Source organism: Aulostomus chinensis, chromosome 5 (genome assembly GCF_037954235.1).
Source record: "Aulostomus chinensis isolate RoL2024-O1b breed Wild chromosome 5, RoL_Achi_v1.0, whole genome shotgun sequence".
Taxonomy (NCBI): Eukaryota; Metazoa; Chordata; class Actinopteri; order Syngnathiformes; family Aulostomidae; genus Aulostomus; species Aulostomus chinensis.
Window position 1 is genome coordinate 20531473 of NC_141324.1, and position 24067 is coordinate 20555539.

The 24067-nt window shown below is 39.3% G+C and overlaps 2 protein-coding genes across 4 annotated transcripts in view; both read left to right on the plus strand.

The window, feature by feature from the left end:
- The first annotated feature begins 195 nt into the window (after nt 1-195).
- On the plus strand, nt 196-15206 carry rb1cc1 (RB1-inducible coiled-coil 1). 2 transcript variants are annotated; one of them, XM_086203798.1, is made up of 23 exons: nt 196-560; nt 1524-1656; nt 1749-1875; nt 2940-3110; nt 3238-3440; nt 3557-3971; nt 4089-4259; nt 4347-4531; nt 4648-4834; nt 5508-5589; nt 5683-5747; nt 5855-5958; nt 6358-6484; nt 6922-8864; nt 9070-9256; nt 9797-9905; nt 11397-11700; nt 12714-12765; nt 12857-12904; nt 13337-13395; nt 13590-13717; nt 14007-14077; nt 14307-15206. In XM_086203798.1, exons 2-23 carry the CDS (start codon nt 1586-1588, stop codon nt 14382-14384), a joined length of 4887 nt encoding a protein of 1628 aa, XP_086059924.1. In that variant the 5' UTR covers nt 196-560; nt 1524-1585; the 3' UTR covers nt 14385-15206. The 2 variants fall into 2 exon arrangements, with proteins under 2 accessions (XP_086059924.1, XP_086059925.1); XM_086203799.1 differs by lacking the exon at nt 196-560 and adding an exon at nt 1056-1385.
- Nucleotides 15207-23412: 8206 nt separating this feature from the next.
- The window catches only part of st18 (ST18 C2H2C-type zinc finger transcription factor), a 39946-nt gene continuing 39291 nt past the window's right edge, over nt 23413-24067 (plus strand). For both annotated transcript variants that reach the window (XM_086203801.1, XM_086203800.1), the window contains exon 1: nt 23413-23593. In XM_086203801.1, coding sequence (XP_086059927.1) covers nt 23419-23593 — 175 coding nt within the window. In that variant the 5' untranslated portion in view covers nt 23413-23418. The remainder of the gene's footprint in view (nt 23594-24067) is intronic.

Consider the following 24067-nt stretch of genomic DNA (forward strand, 5'->3'; position numbering starts at 1 on the left):
ATTTTCAATTTATGATTTATGAGTGCCAACATAAAGCTAACATAGCAACAGCCGAATTAAACTGAAAATAGAAAATTGACACAAGTGTTCAAATTTTCATAAATAAGAATAAAAGTAACAAAAATAAACTGCAACACTATTATGGTACGCTGGCTGACATTTGGGTAGCTGATGAACGGATCGTTTGCGAACCACCCACCAGCAGATGACAACAACAAAACAGACAGAGCTACAGAGGGTGCTAGCGTTGTTTTAGCTACCCGAGATAAACAACTGGTGGTTCAGGCCGTTTGTTACACCACCTGGACCCGAGCTTGCCAAATTAGAGATTTCTGTTACAGCAGTTTGGTTAATATGTAACGTAACAACTTAAGTGAAAGATGGTTGTCTGTTATCAAGTAGTTTAGACTGGCTAATGTTAGCTAAGTAGCTTGCTAAGCTAGCTCTATGTATGCCAATCTAAAAAAGGTTAGCTAGCTAGCTGAGTTGCTAGCTTGATAGCTAGCCCACTCGCCTAGGCGAGGTGGAGACCAAGAACAGGGAGATGCGAGCAAAGTGAGGTAAGACAAACAACACCACTTATATAATGATTTCAGTGTGGAATATCACCAGCGTATTAATGTACTTTTAGACGTATGATATTAGATAATTTAGTCAATCCTAATACTATTGTCAAATTCATCGACGTTAAAAATTACGATAGCTCCCAAGCGCTAGCCTCAGAGCCGTCTTAACGTAGGAAATAGCCAGAAAGCTAGATAGCGTATTCAGCGGGTTATTATTCACAAGCTAGCCTGCTAGTAGCTGCTTGTGGTCTCTTGTTAAGTATTGTGACCATTATTAGTCTCTCATGTCTACATGTTATTTATAACTGTTACATGTTTTCAGTCTCATGAATTGTAAACGTCCACATTTGTATCTAGTAATCTTAAGTAACGGGGGCCGCAGACGCTTAACCGTTGCTATTAGTGATTATTGTAGCTAAACAACATTCAAATTGCCGTTGACAGCAAATTCGCTGGTGAGGTTTCTTACATTATCCCCAGCGAGGAGCTCTCAGGTATTGTTAGCGGCAACAGTAGTTTTGATTGTCATTAGCGTAGACTGCTGGCTCCCCGTTCTTCAGAAATTCGTTAATTACAAAGATTTGGCAGGCCTTTCCTTTACAGGAATCTATTATGTTAGGTGACCTCTTGCACGTCCAAACACTTGACAGGTGGCATGAACAAACGACATGGTGACTCAGCTGCAAGCTCCTTGTGATTATGCAGTCAACAGACATGCAAGGGCATTTAAGGTTTAGATGGAATTGAGGCTATATATTTACCTCTTTGGGAGTTATGAAGCACATGATTCAGATGAGACAATTATACTGGAAAGTTAAAGTGAGTTTCTTTCAAGACACTGGTGGGTGTGTGCTTTCTGTCAATGTAACGATCACATGTCACTACTGGTCATGTAATGGAGACCTCACTCTAGCTCACATTGTTGTTTGTGTCTATGTTGATGTTTGCTTTTTTCAGGGTGGCCAGAAATGTCTCAATGAGCAAGGTTGTCAAGAGCGAAGAACTCTGGCAGATTCAACATGAAGTTGTATGTGTTCCAGGTCAACAATGGCAGCACATTGACATTTGACACTGATCTTGCTGTCCAAACGTAAGAAGCTTGAACTGCACCATTAATGACTTGAAGTATTGCTCAGTACATCATGGCTATTTTGTCATAAATGCATTTGTCCTTTGTCTCAGTGTACTGGAACTTAAACATGCCATCCAATCCAAATATAAGATTGCAATTCAACATCAAGTCCTTGTTGTCAATGGAGGGGAATGTATGGCTGCAGAGAGGCGAGTCTGCAGCTACAGTGCTGGCACTGTAAGTGTTAACATTTTTATTAGGCTGTTTTCAAACCCTTATTTCACTGAACTTGCTGAATTTTCTCCACACTTCATTATCTGTGCCATCTTCTGATAATTCTTTTGGCTAATTTTTTGCATTTCTGACAGCCACTTAAGAAATTTCAATCAGCTCATTGTCTAGATTGGGGGAGCCAAACTTTTTTCTTTTGGAGAGGTTGGAATTGAATATTAATGGTCAGCCACGGGCCAAAAGCTAGCACATAGTGTTGTTAAAATGCCTTTTGTCTCTGTGCCTGTGGATATTTTTTTTAATCTTATTTCAGTTGTGTCAAAATGATATTCTACACAAACTGCCATCATACTCCCTAGTTATGATTAATAATCAAGGATCCTATATAATATCATCTCTCAAAAATTAAATCTAACCAGATATTTACAGAATAACCTTTAAGTTGTTTTTCAATTTTTATCATCGGATATGTTTTTATAATAATAATTTTCTCCTGTTACATCTGGCAGGTTAAACTGAACATTATTGGGGGACCCACTTTGGGCAGACCTGGTTTAGATGTTTTGTGGCCGAAGCGAAAAGACAAACACAAGAAGCGGGTCGTATCTGACCAAATAACAAGAATACAATAAATTTTGATTCTGGAGCAGATTGGACCTTTATTCATTGTTGATTTACTGACCGTTGCCCATCTGCATCCCAGTATGTAGATTGGCAAAAGCAATTTGAACTGAACTCCAATATGCAGAATCGGCTTTTTAGGTCAGTCAGATTAAGAATCAATCACATTCCCAGAACAAATTCTGGAATTAATTTCCAAACAGAAAAAAAACATTAAATGTGTCCGGTTTGGTGTAGTTTTTGTAGGCTCTACCCACATTTTTTGGCTCTGTTTAGATGTGCCCAAATTAATTGAATCTAGGGGGTAAAAAAAACAGATTCTGATTCATCCAGATTTTATAATGCAGGTTGGAAAATGCTGTTATGGTGCTCTATGTGCTTGCAAAGTATGTAAACAGGTTTTACATGTAATGCTGGGATTATTGATCAGTTCCTCTGTTTATTTATAGGAAACCAACCCCATTTTCCTGTTCAACAAAGAGATGATATTGTGTGACCGGGATCCAACGATCCCTAAAACCACCTTCTCAATTGAGAGTGAGATTCAGGTTAAGGTGGAGGAGTCGCTACTGATGCCAGCCGTCTTTCACACTGTTGCCTCTCGAACACAACTTGCTCTGGTAATTCTTTTTTCCTGGAGAGCTGCTATTGGGACAGTCAAAACTAATCAATGTTCTGTTATGTTTGCCTGTTTTTGTAACTTTATGAAATCAAAACATTTGAAATAAAATGTTTGTGTCTTTCCAGGAAATGTTTGAAGTTGCCAACAAGCTTAGCTCGTTCTGTGAACGTTTGGTTCATGATGAACACCTGCAGCACCAGGGCTGGGCCGCTATCATGGCTAATCTGGACGACTGTACTCTGTCTTATCAGAAGTTACTCATGAAATTTGACTCCGCATACACAGTTTATCAACACGACTTGGAAGAAATAAAGTTTAAGCTCACAAAGTAAGTGTTGCCATCCAGAAAATAATGTTTTCAAGATGGTAATAACAAGTGTAGCTTGTAACTCTGTACAGTTAAAAATTATATGTGATTATATGTCTTGTTGTGCTTTATTGCAGGTTGGGGACAGCGGTTTCTGTAATGGCCAGGATACCTCTGCTGGAATGTTTGACAAGACATTGTTACAGAGAGAACATAGAGAAGTCCAGCTCAACCCCAGAAAAGGATTCAGATGAGACAGAAGAAGAAAAATCAACGGACTCTGTGCTCTGCGCTGCTGATCCACGGAGGCCCTGCAAGTCATCAGCATCTGTCTCTGCTTCCGAAACAGCCAAGAGTGAGCGGATTGGTGACCAGGACACAAATGAAATGACTGATAGTGGCGGACTGAGGGCTGCTCTACTTGATGAAGACACTCCAGAGCTTGCCAATGTGTCCTTTTTCAATGTTACACTCTTAGACTGGATCAATGTGCAAGATAGACCCAATGATGTGGAATCTGTTGTGAGGAAATGCTTTGATTCCATCAACAGGGTGAGTTGCAATATTGTAAATGAAGCTTTTAAAATAGAGTTCTAAAAAGGAAGTCTGAAATTGTGGTGGTTAAAATCATGGAAGTATTAACAGAAATGTTTTTGGGTTTTTTTTCAGCTTGACCCACGGATTATTCAACCCTTCTTGTCAGATTGTCGTGACACAATTGCCAAGCTAGATAATCAAAACATGAAAGCCATCAAAGGGCTTGAGGACAGGTTGTACGCTCTCGACCAAATGATTGCGAGCTGTAAAAAACTGGTGAATGAACAAAAAGAACTTGCTCAGGTATGTAATGTAAAAGGTTGACACTTGTGAAATTACCTGATACATGTAAACCCTTTAATGACCAGTGCTCGTAAATATTTCTTGCAGGGATTTCTGGCCAATCAAAAGAGGGCTGAAAACCTGAAGGACACATCTGTTCTGCCTGATTTGTGTCTGAGTCACACCAACCAGCTGATGATCATGCTGAACAACCACAGGAAGCTGCTAGACATCAAAAAGAAGTGCACCACTGCCAAACAAGAACTTGCAAACAACCTTCAAGTCCGACTCAAGTAATCGTCAACACCACCACTTCCCCAATATTTTATGCCTTTCCCAATTGATATAAATCACTACTTTCTGTTCTTGAGTCAAGAGAAACATGTAGGTACATTTAACTGTGTTTTAGATGGTGCTGCTATGTGATGCTTCATGCTGACCAGGATGGAGAGAAGCTTCAGGCTCTTCTCAGGCTTCTCACAGAGCTAATGGAGAGAGTGAGGGTGGTGGATGCCCTCAGTACGGTGCCCCAGATGTACTGCTTGGCAGTGGTGGAAGTTGTGAGGAGAAAAATGTTTATGCGCCACTACAGGGAGGTCAGTGTTGACTGCTCTTATCCAAAACTCGCTGAGTGTTCAGATATTTTGATACAGGCACAATCTCTCAATGATTTTGCAGCTTTGGCATGTTTAATGCAGAGCACATCCTTAATGTATTCAAATGTAATTTGGCTTTTGACTTTGCCAATTTGACAAAAAGAAAACAGGCTAATTATGTTTGTAATTGGTGCTTGACAAATTAATTTCAAGCCGTTTGCTTTGGTATGATGTTTTGAGGGAATATTTGCTCTTATTACCTTGCAGTTTATTAAAAATTCCTGAAACAGTTGACATAACAAAATAATAACATGATAATAGGCAATTGAGCCAGCAAAAATTACTGGGATCGCAGTCCTGTATGTTTGCTGGTATTAGAACACTTTTGACTGCTGCTCGATTGCTTATTACAATATTAAAATAACTTGGGCTAAACATATTACATGTCTTTGTTCTCTTATGATTATCATTATTATTATTATTATTCAATGTGTTATAATTTATCATTTCCTAGAGCATTGCTTATTTCTCATGACTAGTGAGAACAAGAAACCATTGATTTTATTTTTGGCTCTTGTCATTAACATGGTGGTAATAACAGCACGAGCCATGCTTCCGAACTAGATTGCTGCCATGTTTTTTGAGAAAGACATTAATAGTGTTGTGTTTTCAGTGGGCCTATGCACTTGTGAAAGATGGCAAACAACTCTACGAAGCAGAGAAATTCAAAAGGGAAACCTTCGGGAAACTCTTCAGTAAGTGTTTTGTTTTATCTGTCATGTAATTTGAGTTAATTTAGAACATCAGTTCAGACCAAGATCCCAGTTTGAATATCTTCAATTTTTCAGGGAAGTCCTTCCTCAGAAATCGCTTGTTCAGGGGACTTGATTCATGGCCTCCAACATCATTTTGTGTGAGTTTAAATTTGTGACTATTTTGACCAAGCTAGTGAAATAATGTAAAATGGTGTTTCATTGTATTTCATTGGGTCCATTTTGCTCTGGTCGTTATTGTTCATAGACACGGAAGCCAAGGAGATTTGATGATGAACTTCCAGACATCTCAGTTGAGGACCTGCAGTACTTGAAATCTTGTTGTCCTGTAGAGGTGCAGCCTTTCCTTATGTAAGTAATCCTCTGCTGTCTGTGAAATGGCTTCTTATTAAGGTTTGGCAATTATCCAAAGGAACAGTGTGTAAGATGTATGAATGGTGTTGCTGTAGCTATAAAGAGCTCATTGTAAACTAATAAAAAAACACAACAGCTACATCAACTCGAAGATGATGGTTATCAAATTAATTTAATTCTTGATTATTATGATTTTGGCATTTTTTCAAAACCAAAATAGACTTTTTATTAAATAAAATGATCGTTCAATTTGAATTCTGATTTTGTTTTGTGGAAAGTATCTTTTACAAAGCCTTTTCAAGCCTCTATTCAAGACTGCTTGTCATAACATAACACATAGCTCTGTGTTAGTTCTGTCCTTGAGTTTTCTTCTTTTAATTTTATTTTTCTCTGTAGGGTTCCCACTGTGTGTGACTTTGAGCCCCTGAATCACCATGTAGAGAAGCTTCATCAGCTGGTCCAAGCTGCACAGAGTTTGGATGAGATGTCTCAAACTATAACTGACCTACTGAGTGAACAAAGGGTAATGGCAACTTCACGCAAAGCCCCACATTAACAATGAAAACCAGCTCATTCAAGTGTACTTAAGAATTAAGGGTCAAAATAATTCAGTCAATTTAAAAGCCAGCTCCTCTCTTGTTTCTCTGCAGATTTTAAACTGCAATGAAAGGTGGTGACACTATTACAGTTGTAATGATGATTTGTAGTCATTGGACCTGTACAGTGCCTGTTGAATTTTCCTGATTACTTTGTTCAGATGGATGCAGTGACCATTGAAGTCATTGTTTTAACTTTTATATTTGGTCGTAACTTTTGATTGAAAGCATAAATTTTGAGACATTTTTCAACTTTATATTTTCCTTCTTTGGTAATTGTCATAAATGGTTATTTTTTTAACTTTGGTAATAAATCAAACGTATTTGTATGCTCTTTTTTCCTCTTTACCTTCTGTCTTTGAAGGCATCATGCAGTCCAAGTGCACAGAGATCGACCCCAGTGAGCCCACAGTCCACAGAAAGCATCCCTGGGACCACCACTCCCATGTCCTCCAAAACCCCCTGCTCTCTGAGCCTTCAAGGACCCAGCTGCCAGCCGCTACATGTTCCTGTTCCAGCTCCCTTAGAGGACTTATCTCCAGATAGCATTGATGCACAAACATTTGACTTTGAAACCATTGGCCATCCAAACCTAGATCCAGTGCTGCAGCAGGGCTCCCTTGACCTGGATTCTCTAGCAGAGAGCCCTGAATCTGACTTCATGTCTGCTGTCAATGAGTTTGTGATTGAAGAGAACTTGACCTCTCCGAACCCCATCAGTGACCCTACCAGCCCTGAAATGATGGTTGAGTCACTGTACTCCTCTGTCATTAATGCTATTGACAACAAGCGCATGCAGGACACCACAACACTAGAGAGGGAGAACTCAAGGATTACAGTTCTCAAGCAAGTTATTGACAAGTATCGATCTGCTGCGGAGGAGTCCCATTCCAACTTGAGAAGTGCGAGGGATGACCTGTGCCACTTACGAGGTCTGATATTAAAAGAACAGAATGACTTTGGCTTTGTCTTAAGAAGTATGGCTGCAGAGTTGCATAACATCGTGGACAACATCTGTCGGACTCATGAACTTGAGCTGAAGGAGCAGCATCAGAGTGAGATTCTTTCCCTTCGAGAAGAATTTGAAAAGCAGGTCCACACATTAATGGAAGAAAACCAGTTAAACCAGAATATTGTTAGAGATGTGCAGCGTGCCATGCTGGAGCTGGAGGGACTTATGGAGCGCAAAGAAAAAGAACTTGCTCAGCTTCAAAGTGAGAAAGAGCAGTGGGTTGAAACAGAGAGTAGCCAGACAGAGAGGATCAAAACCATGGAGCAGATGATCAGTGACCAGGCTGAAGAGGTCAAGACTCTCTCAGTTTCAAGAAACACTCTGACCAGCCAGCTCGAAAATCTGCATTTTGAAATTGAACGTAGCCAGCAGAAGATTAGGCAGGAGTTGGAGGTTGTTGAGCAGTCACATTTAAAGGAGCTTGAGGACAGAATGAAGCAGGAACATGAGGCAGAACTGGAAATCCTTAGCAAGGGTAACCAAGAGGCTCTGAAACATCTGGCTGATGAAAATATGTCCAAGTTAAATGAGGCAACCGATCACCACATCACTGCTCTTAGAGAGAAGGACAACCAAATCAAAGACTTGAAGGTTCGTATTTCTGACCTTGCCGACCTACGATGCAAACTAGAGGTGGAGTTAGCCCTCAAAGAGTCTGAAACTGAAGAGGTGAGACTCTTATTTGAGGAGACCAAGATGCAGCAGGCTGAGGCTGTGAAGACCCAGGTGGAGGCTGAGACAAAAGTTCTCAGCGAAGAACTGAAAAATATCAGAAAACAGCTTCAAGTAAAGAATGAGGAATATGAAGTGGATCTAGCAGAGCTGAGGACACTGATGAGGATTGAGAAGGACCACTGCATCTCAGAGCTGGTTGACAGACACGAAGAAGAGACCTTGTTGTTGCGCAGGGAGCTGTCATCCTTGCATGAGCAGGCCCAGGATACTGACAGGAGCCATGCTGAGCAGCTACAGAAACTTAAGCAGGAATCAGACCAGCAAATGTCTATTTTAAGTGATGAAAATGAAAAGCAGCTGAGGAGTTTCCACGAAGTGGAGCAAGAACTAAGGACTGTTAACAGAAATTTGCAGGCAGAAAATGACCTTTTAACTGAAAAACTAGAGCAGGACAGACAAGCAGAGCAAGGGAGACCAGCAATCGAGAAAAAGGAGACCTTTACTGTTACATCTGATGCCTTGACAGAGATAGAGCAGCAAAAGGAAGAGATGGAAAAGAGGCTGTTAGAAAAAATTAGACAACTTGAGAATGAACTTCATGAAAGACAATCCTCAAAAAGGTAAATATTTGCTGACAAGAACAAACATGCCATTTAAAACTAGCTAATAGGCAGAGTTCAAATTCCACAGTGAAATCTGGGATTACACATGCAAATAGTTTGTTGGAGTGAATTAAGTAATTATTCTTTATCTGTTTGTGTATGGGTAGTGTATGGTATTAGGAAATCCCTCTGTCAGAATTTAATTGTACTGTTTATTTTTCAGTGATGAAGGGTTGTTGCTGCATGCTGAGAGCTGTGCAGATGCTGGAACACCTCTGTCTCTCGACTCAGCGCTGCAAGAGCGGCTGCAGCAGGAGAGGGCCTCCCTGCAGACCCAGATGGATCTTCTGGAGAAGAAGAAGAATGAGGAGATACAGAACCTCAAGACAAAACTGATAGCAGAGCAGCAGGTCTGTATTTAGATTTATAACTGGGGGAAAAAGGCATTTATATATCAGTCTTAATTGATAATGCGGTCCTCCTAGTAATGATTACATTGGCAGTCTCAGCACAAACCTCACTGAGCACATCAGATAGAGCTATCAACTTCATTCGCTATGAAGTCTGAATGCATCCCAAAATGTATAAAGCTCCATTGCACTCTGGCAGGCAGCCAGTGCTCAAGTATTTAGTGTTGTAAATGCATTCCAAACTATTGCAGAATTGTATTTCCTTGTATTTGTGGGCAGACTTGTACAATTGATACTGTCATAACCACTGAGTCCACATTGTCAGTGTGATTACCAGGTATCATAGTCTGACATTACATCAGTTTAGGAATAGTACAAAAACACTACCAATTTTTTTGGGGGGGGGGATAAAAAGTTGTAGTCAGTGCCTATAGCCGATCTACTGCTAGAACACAGAAATTAATGGTACAATGATACAGATCACCTGTTGAATATTCCTTTTTTTCTCCTTAATGTATTTTGCTCTTTTTTATGGTTTAGACGAATTTCAACACTGTTCTGACCCGAGAGAGGCTGAAGAAGGAGCAGATCATAAATGAACTCACAGAAAAGTTGAGGAAAGTCACCCAACAGCAGGAGAAGGACAAGGGTGAGTGCTGTACAGAGTGGAGGGTTATATTGTCCTCATGTTTAATGTGAGTGGACTCTGACATGAAATGCATCTTTTATGTGAAAAAAAATACAATTTATGTTTTTAAACAAGTGTATTTTCGCAACATGAGCATACGACATTAATGTTTTGTGCTTGGATTTACATAATTTCTGACTGCTTCCTGTTGTATTTTAAGAACAGCCTTTCTTTTTTATATTTTTACATTTTGTTATGTTGTCATTGTGGGCAAAATCAATAGTCGATAATCAATTATAAAGAACTTTGTTGATCACTTGAAATTTCTTCAATCAAAGGAGGCTGTGTTCTATAGTGTAATTTCAGTATTTGTAGCAGTGAGACATCTTACCATCAGGGGGTGATATTTAACTAGTCTGAGGTCAAGGAGGATGAGCTGGAAATACTCTTCTCCTTACTAGCTGCTGCTGCTGCTAATGGAAACATGGAGAGGTCACAGTGAATTTTGGTGTGGGACCAATACGAAAGGAAGTATTACAAAGTTCATTGTAAACACTGCAAAGCTGAATCCAAGTAGAACATGATAATGATCCCTATAATGTACCTCTTGAACAACATGCGCCCCTTCCTGGTTAACATTGATGCATGCTCCTTACTTCAACCTAGCATCACCTCGGTGTTAGCACAGAAGAGCTGCGATGCTAAATGGGTAGAGAAAATTAACAAGGGATCTACAAATTTATTGAGACAGATATAATGCCCATAAGTGTAATTGAGGGCAAAGGTTTTCATATCTAATGAATTTCATTGAACAATCATGTCGCATTCTGACATGACACAGCAAAACCAGACTTGTCGGAACTCAACTCATAGAAAGAAGGCAGGAGCTGTTAAAACAGTTAGCCACGGCTGAGAAGCTTAGGGTCTACTACAGACTGCTGGACCTCTTTAACAGCTGAGAGTCACCGCACCATCACCTGCCACAACAATAACAAATACGTTTTCCAGACGATCCATCAAGAAAGTTCCTTTAAACGCCCATCGCTAGTTGTTGCATCGTATCTGCTCTGTCGGTCCTCTCGTTTATGAATTGAATATGACTGGAGATTAAATCTTGTAATTACTCTCATATATGTTCTTATCTTGAGATGGCCAATAACCCCTCAAAAAACAGTTTATCAGCCTTGTAATTTTATCATCACCATTCAGCCCACTGATATATTGGTATCTGCCACAGCAGCAAGTGTCATCAGGTTCCTTAGGAGCGTCTATGGAAGAAGAGCAGTAAGAAATAAGCTCTGCTAGACTTGTCGAAGTAGTTTATGTGACCATTAAACGCACAGCACTGCACAGTAGGCACGACTCTGTCATACATGTTTCAACCATCATCGCCAGCTAGCTCAGATTTTTTCCTAAGACATCGTAATTTCCCACACCTTTTAATATATCTGGACAGCCGTCCCAGGTGTGATATACTTAATGGGTTTTTTGACTTGTCTGAAATCTTTGCAGCTCTGATAGAGACTCTCTCTGAGGACCGAGCCAGTGTCATGCAGGAGAAGAAGCACTTACAAGAAGAGCTGAACCGGCTATGCAGTACTGCTCTGGTTTCCTCTGCCTTCTTCACTCAAAACCCCTCAGCTCAGGAGGTCCCTGAGGCCGGAGCGGGAGCCGCAGCAGGAGTTCGAGCTCTTTCCGTTGCTGGGGCGTGTTCCTCTGATCTCCTGGCTGAAACTGACAGACTGGCCTCTGTGGCAGCCATAAGACAGGATGAACAAGTGGACTCAGCAGTGGAAGCCAGCATGGTGACAGTCCAGTAAGCATTTATTCTCAAACAGGGTCACAGCTAAAAGTACCAACCAAAGTGGTATGACAAGAGACATACTAGGTCCTTCCCTACCTAGTTAATCCCATGCTCATAAAAACTAGGTTACTAGAATTGTGTTAAGGCATGACATTGATGGACACACACTCACACTCACACACACAGGTGATCAGAAAATTTCTAGCATTCAGTACACTACCAAGGTTTTCTTAATTTGATTAAACAAATTATATCTTAAGGACATTTCAGCGATCAGCTCATTGACGAGAAGATGTAACTAGTCACAGATGCAGACTGCTGTGATTAAAAGTGAATACCACTGAATAGTTCTGCCTCAGTGTGGTTGTCCCTGCATGATAACACGACAGTACCTCCAGTGACCTTGCTCAGAGTACACCCAGCTTCGACTTTTATTTTGACCTGCACTGCACACCTGTAAAGTTTCTTGGCTGACAGCTTGTACAGTTGTGATGCTTTGAATGGCAAAATCAGCCCACAGTCCTGACAGGCATGTAAACATCTGCCAAAGCACTGCACTCAGTACCATCTCTCTGGTTCTTCCTGCAACAAAACATTTCTCAAGGTCAACATGTTTCTGAGATGACATGCGCATGAACACACACACACACACGCACACACACACACACAAAGTGAAACAATACCAGACACATTGAAAGTTAGTATTTATTACTTCTTCCAGGGAGGTTTCTTGATCAGTAACATTGTCTGTAAGCAGGAGTATTAAACTACAGGGTCAAGATTTACTGAACTTGGTGGAGGCGTGGTGTCTTGGCCAAGGAAAGACCTGTTAAATTTTGGGGGGTTTTGGTCGCCATAGCAAAGAATAGCAGTTTCTAATGTTGTGTTTGGCATTCGACTCTGAACTTTTAACTCTGAACTCTTTTAATGTTGCAACCTTTTTATGTATTTTCATTCATTGTTACTTTCTCTGTGTCAGTCTAAGGATATATTGTTTTATTTACGTTATGCTTCTTTTTTTGTAGCGATAACATCCTGATGTCAGAGGAAAAACAGCGGATACTCTTACTTGAGAGGGTATTTACACACTGCATCTACCACATTACTCAACAGAACAGGAAGCTGTTTTCTGTTCATATATGTTCAATCGATCTATTATATGTTTCAGACTTTACACATGAAGGAAGAAGAAAACAAGCGTCTCAGTCAAAGACTGGTCAGTTTATCACTGTCATTCAGGCTATGTATCACCATCTCCACTAGGGGGCAGTAGCATCAAAGAGTAAAATCCTGACCCAGAACACCGGATCACTGTGAAGAAAAATTGATTTCTAGACCATTTGAATATGCGAACGGATGAATTTGAGTGACATTACTGTTTGAACATATCAGCTGTGTAAATATAGTTTTGTGGTTTGAAAAGTTCTTTTAATCAGCCTTGACATTGCATGATTAAAAAGGAAACAACTGAAATGAGATTTCAGTATAATGCTGCTAAGAAGGGGAAAAGTAGCAATTCTAATTAGAAGTCTATTTCTAGCAAATTCCCAATCAGACAAATGTTAAGTCCTTTAGGAAGTCATCCTTAGCCAGTATTGTTAACCCTTCTCTGTAGCATGTGTAACATTGGCCTAATCCTTTTTTGTAGATGTCTCAGAGCATGTCGTCTGTGTCGTCACGGCATTCAGACAAAATCGCCATCAGAGAGTAAGTGAATAAACAACACAGGGTCTTAGCATGTCCTCGCTGAGGGGATTTTAGCAGTTTTTGTTCTTATGTAAAGCTCCGACCATCATGAAACATGATATAATTATACACAATATTATATAATTACCATTAGAATGTTGTCTTATGTTATACCAAAGAATTTAGTAGCCTTGTCCGTCGTTTTTGTATTTCAGTTTCCAGGTGGGCGATTTGGTTCTAATCATCCTAGATGAGAGGCATGACAACTATGTGCTGTTCACTGTTGGTCCCACCCTCTACTTCCTTCACTCGGAGTCTCTCACTGCACTGGACCTCAAACCGGGTAAGCCTCACCCACTTATTTTGTTATGACAATGAGAACTCTTATTCTGTAAAAAAGGTCTTATTAAGTATTGATTGATTGATTAGTAATGATTATTGCTAAAATAACTTTCATGCCAGGACTAATAAGATTACAACAAATACTAAGTGTATTGCTTCAAAAAAGTAATTGTGCTGCAGAGACAAGCGTTTTCATTTAAGCTCAACAATAGCGTTTTAAGCGTCATGTTGCAGACATGTATTTATCAGTGGTTAACTTAGTATTTACTGAGTCTGTATGTCTTGTTTAGCATCAGGGACCTCAAGGCGGCCATGGGTTCTTGGCAAAGTGATGGAGAAAGAGTATTGCCAGGCAAAAAAGGTATTATATTTAAGTTTCCCAATACATCTTGTTCAAAGTTTTATAAAGATTTAAGAGCTCTCATAACTTCACAATGAAAGAGTTGTAATAAGTAGGGTGGAATTTGACGTTTTGATTTATTTATTTATTTTATTTAAGAAGCAGACATGGTACATGTCTGTAGTGCTGTTTCACTCATGTATTCAGTTTGAACACTTGACTTACAAAGCTGTCTCTCCTCCTTCGTCAGGCGCAGAACAGGTTCAAGGTTCCTTTAGGAACAAAGTTCTACAGAGTGAAAGCTGTTCCATGGAACAGAAAAGTATAATAACCAAGTAATGAGCTAAAATGTGTAATTATATTGCTCAATTTTTGAACAGAACATCACACCATAATTCATACCTTGAGTATCGAAAGAACTTAAAAAATTGAAGGAATGAAGAACACACTACCATGCAATTTTGAGTTCCTGTTCAAAATCACACCTGCTACCACATTTTTGTTTGTTTTAATCCCAGATTTGTTATTGTGGACCAAATGCTATAACTTTATTTGGGCGTTGCCCTTTTACACTATGGCATTAAGCCATCTGACCTGTGTGTAAAAATTGAGCAAAATTTGGATGTTGAATATTAGTTCTCATTATCAGCATTTGTCCGTTTGTGGGAAATACCGTGTCATTATCATCATAATTAAATAAAAAAAAATACATTTATTATAAATGTTTATGGAGGAATGTTCATGGCATGCATATTGATATATTTTCTTTGATTTACTTATCCAGATAAATGTCGTAGTTGGAAATGTAGTTAATGCTGTTTGTTACTCACAAAGCAGTATGGCCCTCCGTCAATACTGAAATGTACATTATGGCTGACTGATAGAAACAGTCGTCTTTGCAATCCTTGAAATGCACTTTCAAAAACAATGCTTTTGTTGATTTGAAAAGGGAAGTAATTGGGCTGTCAGAACTAAATAAATGTATCAGCACAAACTTCTCACTATCATAGAATATTGATATGTAGAAAGGAATACTTTGTGACTGTGTTTCATTATTGGAAGACATTGTACATTATCCATCAAATCACACATGTAACAATAAATGACTGTATTGTAAAAGATAGAGTTTTGAAACAATAAAGGATTGATCCCAGACATATTCTGCTGTTTTTGTGATAATGCTCAATAACCAGAATGGGCTTAGTATTCATTTAACAAAAAAAACAAAACAAAAAACCAATGGAAACTTGCGGTAGTAATTTGGGGATAAAAAGTTGTCTGGTAAATACCTGTATTAATTCCTGCACCCCACCCCCAGAAAAAGATAAATATTGTGACTTCAAGGGCATACATTGTAAATGGCTTTAATTATGCTTTTAAAATTTTCAGGGGGAATCAGGAGTCATCGTGGAATAGCACCGTATAGTGTATTTATTTAATTCAGCATTTTTGCTTTTGTGGAAACATTAATGTTGGCACGCTGCTGCAGGAAACAGACTTCAAAAAGGCTTCAAATCAGGGCCCAAGAACGATGCGGCCCTCATGGAGAAGGAAGCCCACCAACATCACTTTCCCAGTTCACAGCGGGGAGCATAGCAGCTCTCCGCCGAGCACTCTCTACCATGTGGGTCTAGGGGTGTTTTAACAATGTTTAGCTCTATTTTCTCCATTTAGCATAAGCCTCTTGTCACATTTGGATGGCTCCTTCATAAATTGATGGTGTGATTCCTACAATTTCGGGACAGGCCTGAATGACAAAATATGCAACACAACATTCGATACCGAGGTGGCTGGCAAGCACCAACCATGTGCACTGGACAGGCTCTTAGTGTAAATGTTTACAACCCCCCACTGAGCTCAGTGCTGCTGGGAGTCACTCTCATCAGGCTGAATGGGATTTAACATTGCCATGTGTAGTCTCGAGCTAGTTCCACCATTAAAACAGCCTTTGAATTGCTGTCAAACTCCTCTCTATTACACTTGACTACTTATCTTCACTACTGTATCCTAAAATTGGCTGCTTTAAAGCAGAATGCATAGCAAGGGACAATGCATCTTTTTTTTTATTATTATTTTTGTCATGGTTATTATAAATGAACAATATAAGTGACAAACATTTTTAAATGCCAATAGCCTCTGAAATATTTTGTACTTAAATCTAAGGTAATGATAAACATATAATAAAATAGTATAAGCCACCGGATTTAAAATCAGGTCACACACATGTTACATATGTATGTACTACTACTATCCATATAAAGCATGAAAACATTAGGTCAATTGAAGAGAGAAATTAGAAAAGACATGTTTTTATTGAAAGAAATGCTTTCAAAGATATAAGATACATATATAAAAGATATGACACTATACATAAGAAAAGGGTTTTCTAAAAGTTTGAGCTACTTAGGATTGTGTTTCCAGATTTAAGAGCCTAGTTGTTCATTCTTATATAACATCTTATCTCATGGATGTGGTGACAATCTCAGATAAGATGCAACGAATCTGAGCCCTCATTCCATATAGGCAGAGGAAAGGATTGTAAGACTCAACGTCTCTTTTTTTGACAAATGTTCATAAGTCAGTGTTTGTTAAAATCTTGATATTAAACAAATCAATGAGGAGAAGACCGTCCCCCTCCCTCACTCCCCTTCAAATTCCCCATAAATATACACCAGTTCTTGTATAAGGACAGGTATGTTAATGTAGCTTTAAATGGCATCAGCCGAAATTCAAAGACGCATCATAATGGCTTTTCTTTGCATGTCAACATATGCTGGAGGCACAAATTAAGGTTTAGATGAGTAAATGTGAAACATCAAAATGATGTCAGAGACGATTCACAAAGAATGTCAAGCAGTCTCAGATCTCATCCTTTGTTACTCTCTTATCTTCTGTATTTGAAGATAATGCACAAGTTTTATTTGATTTTCCAATATCTTTGACTTATAGTAGATAGATGGAGCAGTAAATAAACAAGCATTGTTTGCAGAGTAAATATATGCATGAACTTCAAATGATGGATAAATGAAAATAAATAGGAAAGCCTTAACATAACATTTATATTTTTGAAATCTAAATGGAACGAGTGTGTTGAAGAAGAGCCAAGAGGCATTAAGGCTGAAACTGCAAACCAAGGAGTAAATCGACTTAATGCCATCACATTTCCACCCTATTCATGCCTAAGAAAAGGGTTAGGGAAAGAGATTAGGTTATATATCTGCTGTCAGGGACTGAAGAGACCAAGTAGAGAACTTCACCTAAATAGAATGATGATCAAACAGACATGCTTTAACAGACATGCTTCATAATCTCATCCGTTATTGTCCCCTCGCTGCCTTGACTACAGGTTCAGCAGGAAATCTTAGACAGGGGCAGATTAAATGTGTGATGAAATGTCTGAGAAATATGTGAGAATGCGCAGTATAAGGATGGTTGATTTTCTACCCACATGATGAACATAATCACTATTAGTAACACATATCCACATAAATATGATAATTCAAAATTTAAACACATTTATTGGGTTCATATTGGAAATCATCACCATCTGATGGCATAGTTTTATGGATAATTACCGCCATAGAGATAATGCAGCATATGAAAGGAGAGCTTTGAGGCTTCTCCACTCACTGGGAGGAGAGTGCGTAGGTTTCGTTGTGCATCTGAGCCTTACCCAAAAGGCAAATATGTGGAAAGTTTGGTGACAAGCATCCAGGCGTGTGGTTAACAAGATTGCATCTGGTGAGTAAAAAGTGTAGGATATAGCTTAAGTATGTATTTAAAGGGCAAATTATTTTCACATTAAGTTCAATGCCACCAGTAATCCTTCCAAATATAGATAGAACTATTTCATTTTCAGTAGAAAATAATTATTCAAATACCCTATAGTGCAAATCCCATTAATTTAGTGCGTGACACAGTTTTTGATATCCAACCACAAAACAAAAAGAATCCGGTAAACATTCGAATTTGTTTGTCTTATTTTGGTAATCTGGCTCCTTACTGACAAGTAAATAATCAATACAAATAGTTCTGAAGTGTCTGAAAATAGACAGGCGATTTAAACTGTAACAGCTATGCATTTTCCAGCTGCAGTGCAGTGTTGAGGAAATGACACCAGCTTTGATGGGTTGTATAGCTTTTGAGATGAGCCTCTTTATGCCGCTTGCAGTTCCATTATGGCTTTGTTCGAAAGCTTGTTTACCTGCTGATAACATACACTGGTGGATTCAGGAGCACCGATCCAAAATCTGCTGCCAAAGTCACTCAAGTCTCATTGTACTGCAGGAGGGGAAGAATGAAATGTTTATGCGGAGGGGAATGCAAATGCTAAATGTGAAATCAAACTATGGGACCAATAAGGGATCAGAATAACTTTGCCAGGTTTTATTTTTAGCCCAGTTGCAATGCTAGCTTTGTGGAACACTCTTCAGTTTAGCCTCTGTGCATCTGTGTGCTTAGGTTTGCTCAGTGGAGAAATGCTGCTCCAATTTTACAAAAATCCTAAGGTTATTATTTTTTTTTTTTCCCGGATGAAACAAGGAGAACATAATGTGATTCAATCACGCAATTTAACCAAAATAACCAACCTGGTTTGAGATAAAACCTGAGTATGGTGCTGATTGTCTTTGATAATATCAAATAACCTCCAGATCAAAAGCATTCAATCTCATCGTAGTACATCACTTGAATATTTTGGATTTCACTGTTAGAAAAGCTATGGTCTCAGGTCAAAGGAATAGCCCTTTGGTTTGCATATTAAAGAGGATTTGCTAGACCTCTGTTAGCCATGCATCCCCATGCAGGCAGGTCTCCAGGGGGCCAGCAGGGCCCCACAGACGGGCAACTAGGGGGCCAGGTGACCCTGTCTCTGAGGTTAGCAGGAAACACTAAAGAGGGATGGGTAGGGAGCTGAGGAGCCACTGAGTGCGAGTGTGCAAGGCTGGTGATGGCAGCTGTCAATGGTTTGGAAGGAGAAGCAGACAGATTGTGCGTTCTGTTGGTGCAGCCAGTTCGCCACCTGGCAGGCTTTTCCTTGTTAGAACTTCTTGCTGTTTCTGTTCTCATCAGAGAAATGTTTTTCTTCTTATCCTCTGTGTTCGGGGGAAGTTAAATTTGTCAAAATGTTTAAAGATGTTTAGCGAAATGCAATTGTTAAAAAGTATTGCACAGAATTGCTGTGATCGAATAAAGTCAAAAAGCTATATGAATGTAGCGCTTGGTTTGAATTTAAATTAAATCAACTACATACAGAATATAGAGGGCATGCCTTCCGGGTGATTTGAATATTGACATTATTTGACATTATTTCGCTGTGTTCTTTGAGAATAGGGGGTATTTTAAGGGGTAGGATTCGCTTATAAAAAATAATCTGTAACTTTCAAATCCCATCATAGCGGTAAATACTGCTCCGTGTTGTTCAGTTGTTAAGAAAAACCATGAACAGCTTAAAAGTACATTTAAAAATCAAATTTGGCAGTCGCTCCTTGTTCCAACAGGATTAAAAAAAGTCTTTCATTTGATATAAATATATGCAAAGAGAGTGGTGTGGTGATCTGGGTGCCAGAGGTGGCGCTTTACTCTGGATATTCTGGCTTGGGCCTTTAAGGGACATAAATTAACATGAATTAACACATGCATGCAATAAGAAAATAATTAATTCAAGTTATCAGTCACCTCTTCCATTCCAGGAATCTGATTGACAAGATAAAGTAATGTGCAAACTGCTTTTCAAAGCTAACAGCCTGGAGCACCCCTCCTATTAGTTAGTCATTCCCTCAGTATCACACCCGGAATCTGTCATTTCACAATTTTCTCCTATAATGCATATGTGCCGCTCTCACCACTCCACTACAGCAACTGCCATCTAACAAGTTGACACAGAGAATGATACAATTCACGTCCAGTATTCAGTTCCATATACAGCAAGCATCTGAGGCAGACGGGTCAAGAATATGGTACATTCTGTTCTCTCTCAAAATTGCTTTTCCAGGACTCTTGAAAAGCCAGATAAATTTTCTATGATATCTTCCAAACACCTAAGATGAGTTTTTTTTTTTTTTTTTAAGATTTTTCATTTTTAAGAATAGTCTATGTTAATGCATTTATCTTTTTTTTTTCTGACCTGTCATGATTCTTGATGGTCACTGACGAAGGTTAGTCAACCTTGGTTGACCTTGTAATTAGAAAAATCATCTACAAGGTCGATCAAAATAGCAGTGCGAAGTAATGTTAACTTAACCCATACACAGTACAAAAAAAACTCCCAAATAATTTAGAGTGTTCAGATAGTGGACCTTAAACACATAAGAAGGAAACTTGAATACTTAAGAACTAATCATACTTTAATATGATGCTTGATACGTGTCTGAATGAAGTTCATCTTATTGCTATTGTGGGGAACACTGCTTCTCGGTTGTTTGGGCTGTAAAAATAATTAATAAATTGTTCAGAGAGGGGCAGCAGAGGTACAGTGGCTGTCTAGCAACCGAAGGGTCGCTGGTTCGATCCTCACTTCCCCCGGTGACCATGTCCAAGTATCCTTGAGCAAGATACTGAACCCCTAATTGCTCCTGATGGACTGGCAACCGTCCTGGGTGAACCCCGCCTCTAACCCAATGTCAGCTGGGACAGGCTCCAGCCCCCCACCCCCGCCATGACGCTTAATAGATAAGCGGTATAGAAAATGGATTGATGGATCCATGGATTGAAATTGTTCAGAGTCACACAACTCCCATGACTCTTGTTAAAATAGAATCATTTTGGTGTGAAAACATTAAGAGAGTCATAAGAGTCACGTGATTTCATCATTTATCTGCATTTGAGCGAGCAGATAGTTAACCCGCTCCCCTGTTACTGTTTTGGCAGTAAACTGGTGAATACATTTTTCTAAGGATCACTCAACACATATAAAATGACTTATTTCACTGTTGGGAGTTTGATAAATTTGCTCCTATAACATGTAGGGAGTTTATAACTGCTGCGCTATAAAATTATTTATCCACATTCAAGTTAGCAGAGGGCTAACTGGAAGTAGCCAGTGTGCACCCTGCCAGCGTGGCGATGTCGCTACATAAATGAAGATCATTTAGTGTGAAATCCAGAGATTTACTGGCCACGATGGAATTAATGATCAGTGTGTGATTATCTCATTTGGCAAGGGACTGAATGTAAGGGTCATTGATTTATTTGAAAATATGCAGCACTATAGCTTTAAATCATTCAAACCTCAAGCGGTGCAATTCTAAAGCAAACAGGCTACATCTTGACTGAGCTATCTTCTACCATGGTTAGCATATTTAGCTTGGTGCTAAACTGTTTTTTTCTTTAGCTTATTTATACTAGATTTTAAGCATTATGCTCAGCTCTATGTTCAGTTGGCTTGGTTTACTATAAAAATTCTTGATAAAGTTCGGTTCAAGTTCAAATATGCTTGTCTGTGAGCTAGCTGGTAGGCCAAGGATGTTAGCTTGTAAGTTAATGCCAGCAAATGTAATATCAGCAATTTTTAAGTAAATCAGTATTGCATTGCAGCAGAGCAGCTTTATTAGCCTGAATGTGGATGAGAATTGATTTCTAATACTAAAGCAATCTATTTTCTGAGGGTTGTTTTTTTTTTTTACAGTGGAATTAAGAGTTAAATTAATTATGTTTTTGTGAATGATCTTCAACATCTAGCCAGTTATTATCAGTTCAGTTCAAATCATTAATGTTTATTTAGCATCAATTCATAGCGTAAATTATTCCAGGTTGCTTTAACATGGAGCAGGTCTTAACCACCCCCTTGATGAATTTACAAAGACCTAAAAATGGCAGTGAGCAATTATACTTAAAGACACTGGTAAGTGACTTGTGTTGTTTTATAATTTCTTATTAATCTCAAGTGATATAAATATTACCATTTAATTATTTTGCAGAAAAAATATGAGTTTGTTACATTCACCAACACTGTCAATATAATTTAAGTGCAAGCGGTAGCGAGTTTTAAACCAAAAAATAAACTGTTTGAAATTAGGTTGAAAGAAAAAGGGGGGGGGGGGGATAGTGTGCACAAGAGTTGTTCTGTTGCCTGAGAGTGGTGTCAGCCGGTTCCAGTCCCCGTGGCCCTCACCGTGCACTGCCTGACGGGAAACTGACTGCAGCTCAGGACATGGCCTCATTTGTTCACGGTCCCCCCTCCCTGAAAAGAGTTATGCTGTCTGTTTTGAATGGACAGCATTTTGCTTTGTGTGCTCGATCAAAACAGAGGGCAAAGTTAGTCAGCAAGTTGCATAGCTTCTGCATTCTGATTCTTCAAGCCTCTTTTGTATGAAGTTTAGCACAATGTTTTTCTCTGTGTTTGACCTGAATGGCATGCTGGAGGTAGGAACATTTTTTACCATCTATGAAACAGACAGGGGAAGACTGTAATTTTATATTGCTCACCCTTGTTTCTACTGTAAACTAAACATGTAAAATGATCATATGGGGTTAAAAAACTGTGCTGTAACACACCAAATGTCACAGGGCTGTGTAGCTGAAATATTTATATTCTTTTATCTGATCTATTTCCTAACCACAAGGTATTTGCCTGTGAATCCCTGGCACTTTTGATATTACCTGAAGGCAAATGGTATATAGATTTATACAAGTTATTTACAACAACAGCCAAGCCATTCCTCTGGAAACTAGGCTGCAGATCAAAGGATTGTTTTGATCTCTACTTAGCATATTTGTTTAACCTAGCCAGTGATTCTGAAAAGTGCACAAGCTTTTCGGTGATATGCAGAGCACCCTTTATCCGTCTTTTTCTTCTGTTAGCTCTGGATTTAAGTACTTTCTGTATTTAGGAGACAACTGGATTTGCCAGCTTTTGAAATTTAGTTGCCCACTGCTAGCAGTCTTGGCACTCAGAAATAGATAACTAGGTATGTTCCACTGCTAATCCTGATCGGCCTTGTAATAGTATTTGCGGACTGTACAGCACTCAATTAGGGCATAATGTGCTATTTTTATTTCCTTTAAGTTGGATTAAATGTGAAAACATGTTTGTTTTTTCCAGTTTCCATCTTCTGTTTACTGTGTGGGTACTTTGCAAAGTATTGTTTTATACAGTTTCAATCATCGCTGCTCTCTCCACATAGCATCGCAAAATGTCAGGAGGCAAACAATGTCGAAGCGCTCTCTAAAAAAGATGCCAGGGCAATCAGAAAATTTTCTGGAATGCTTAAGAGAATGCATATTCACACAATGCCCTAATTCTCTCTTACTTTGGGTTTGGGAAAGATGAGCCCAGGTTTACTGAGAGCCAAAAAAGGGGGCAGATGGCTCACAAGAGGGATAAACCTGGGAAGTCATGCTGTAAATGTGTTTTACAGAAAACAATGAAAGGAGCGGACAAAGCGATTGTGGCAAAGTCCTTTGGAAAATGGAAAAGCAGCTCTCTAAGGTCCAGGACCATGGAGAAGCCGGATGAGCCGTCCGAGGAGAGTAAGGAGGAGAACCTATCCAAGTGCACCTGTGAAGACCCCCAACTCGGCAAGACACCAGTTGGTAAAAGTACCTTATTTTCTTATTTCATGTCCATTCATACTGCTCGTCTCTCTGAGCTTATTTTTCTTGTGGCGATTTTTTAATTATGACTGCGGTGACTTGTTTTTTTTTTTTTTTCTCCATTTGACTCTCTGGCCTGCCATATCCGGTGAACAAACGAACCACATTGTTGGGCAGGAGAATTCCTTTTGAGGGAAAGTGTGTCTCCGATGATACAGTGTTGCCAGAAAAAGACAAAGCAAAAAATAGCAAACACAAAAACAGTCACAGGTGCATGGGAAAAAGAGAGAACCGAGTGAATGGTCACTGCGGTCCCCAGGAGGTCTTTCAGTGTTAGCCAGTGCGGTGGGTGGACTTCTGACAAGGACGTTGGTGAGCAGCCAGGTGGAGTGTGTAACTGAGAATGCTCCTGTTTATTCTTTTCACATGCTAATGTGGCCCCTATGTGACTTTAATGCGGCAAAACTTTTTCTTGGAGTT

Bases quoted from the DNA above. Each gene is read 5' to 3' on its own strand.
- rb1cc1 (XM_086203798.1), top strand. From the start codon at position 1,586: ATGAAGTTGTATGTGTTCCAGGTCAACAATGGCAGCACATTGACATTT. The intron at 4,532-4,647 runs GTAATCGTCAAC...ACTGTGTTTTAG, and splicing joins AACCTTCAAGTCCGACTCAA to ATGGTGCTGCTATGTGATGC. The intron at 9,906-11,396 runs GTGAGTGCTGTA...AAATCTTTGCAG, and splicing joins ACAGCAGGAGAAGGACAAGG to CTCTGATAGAGACTCTCTCT.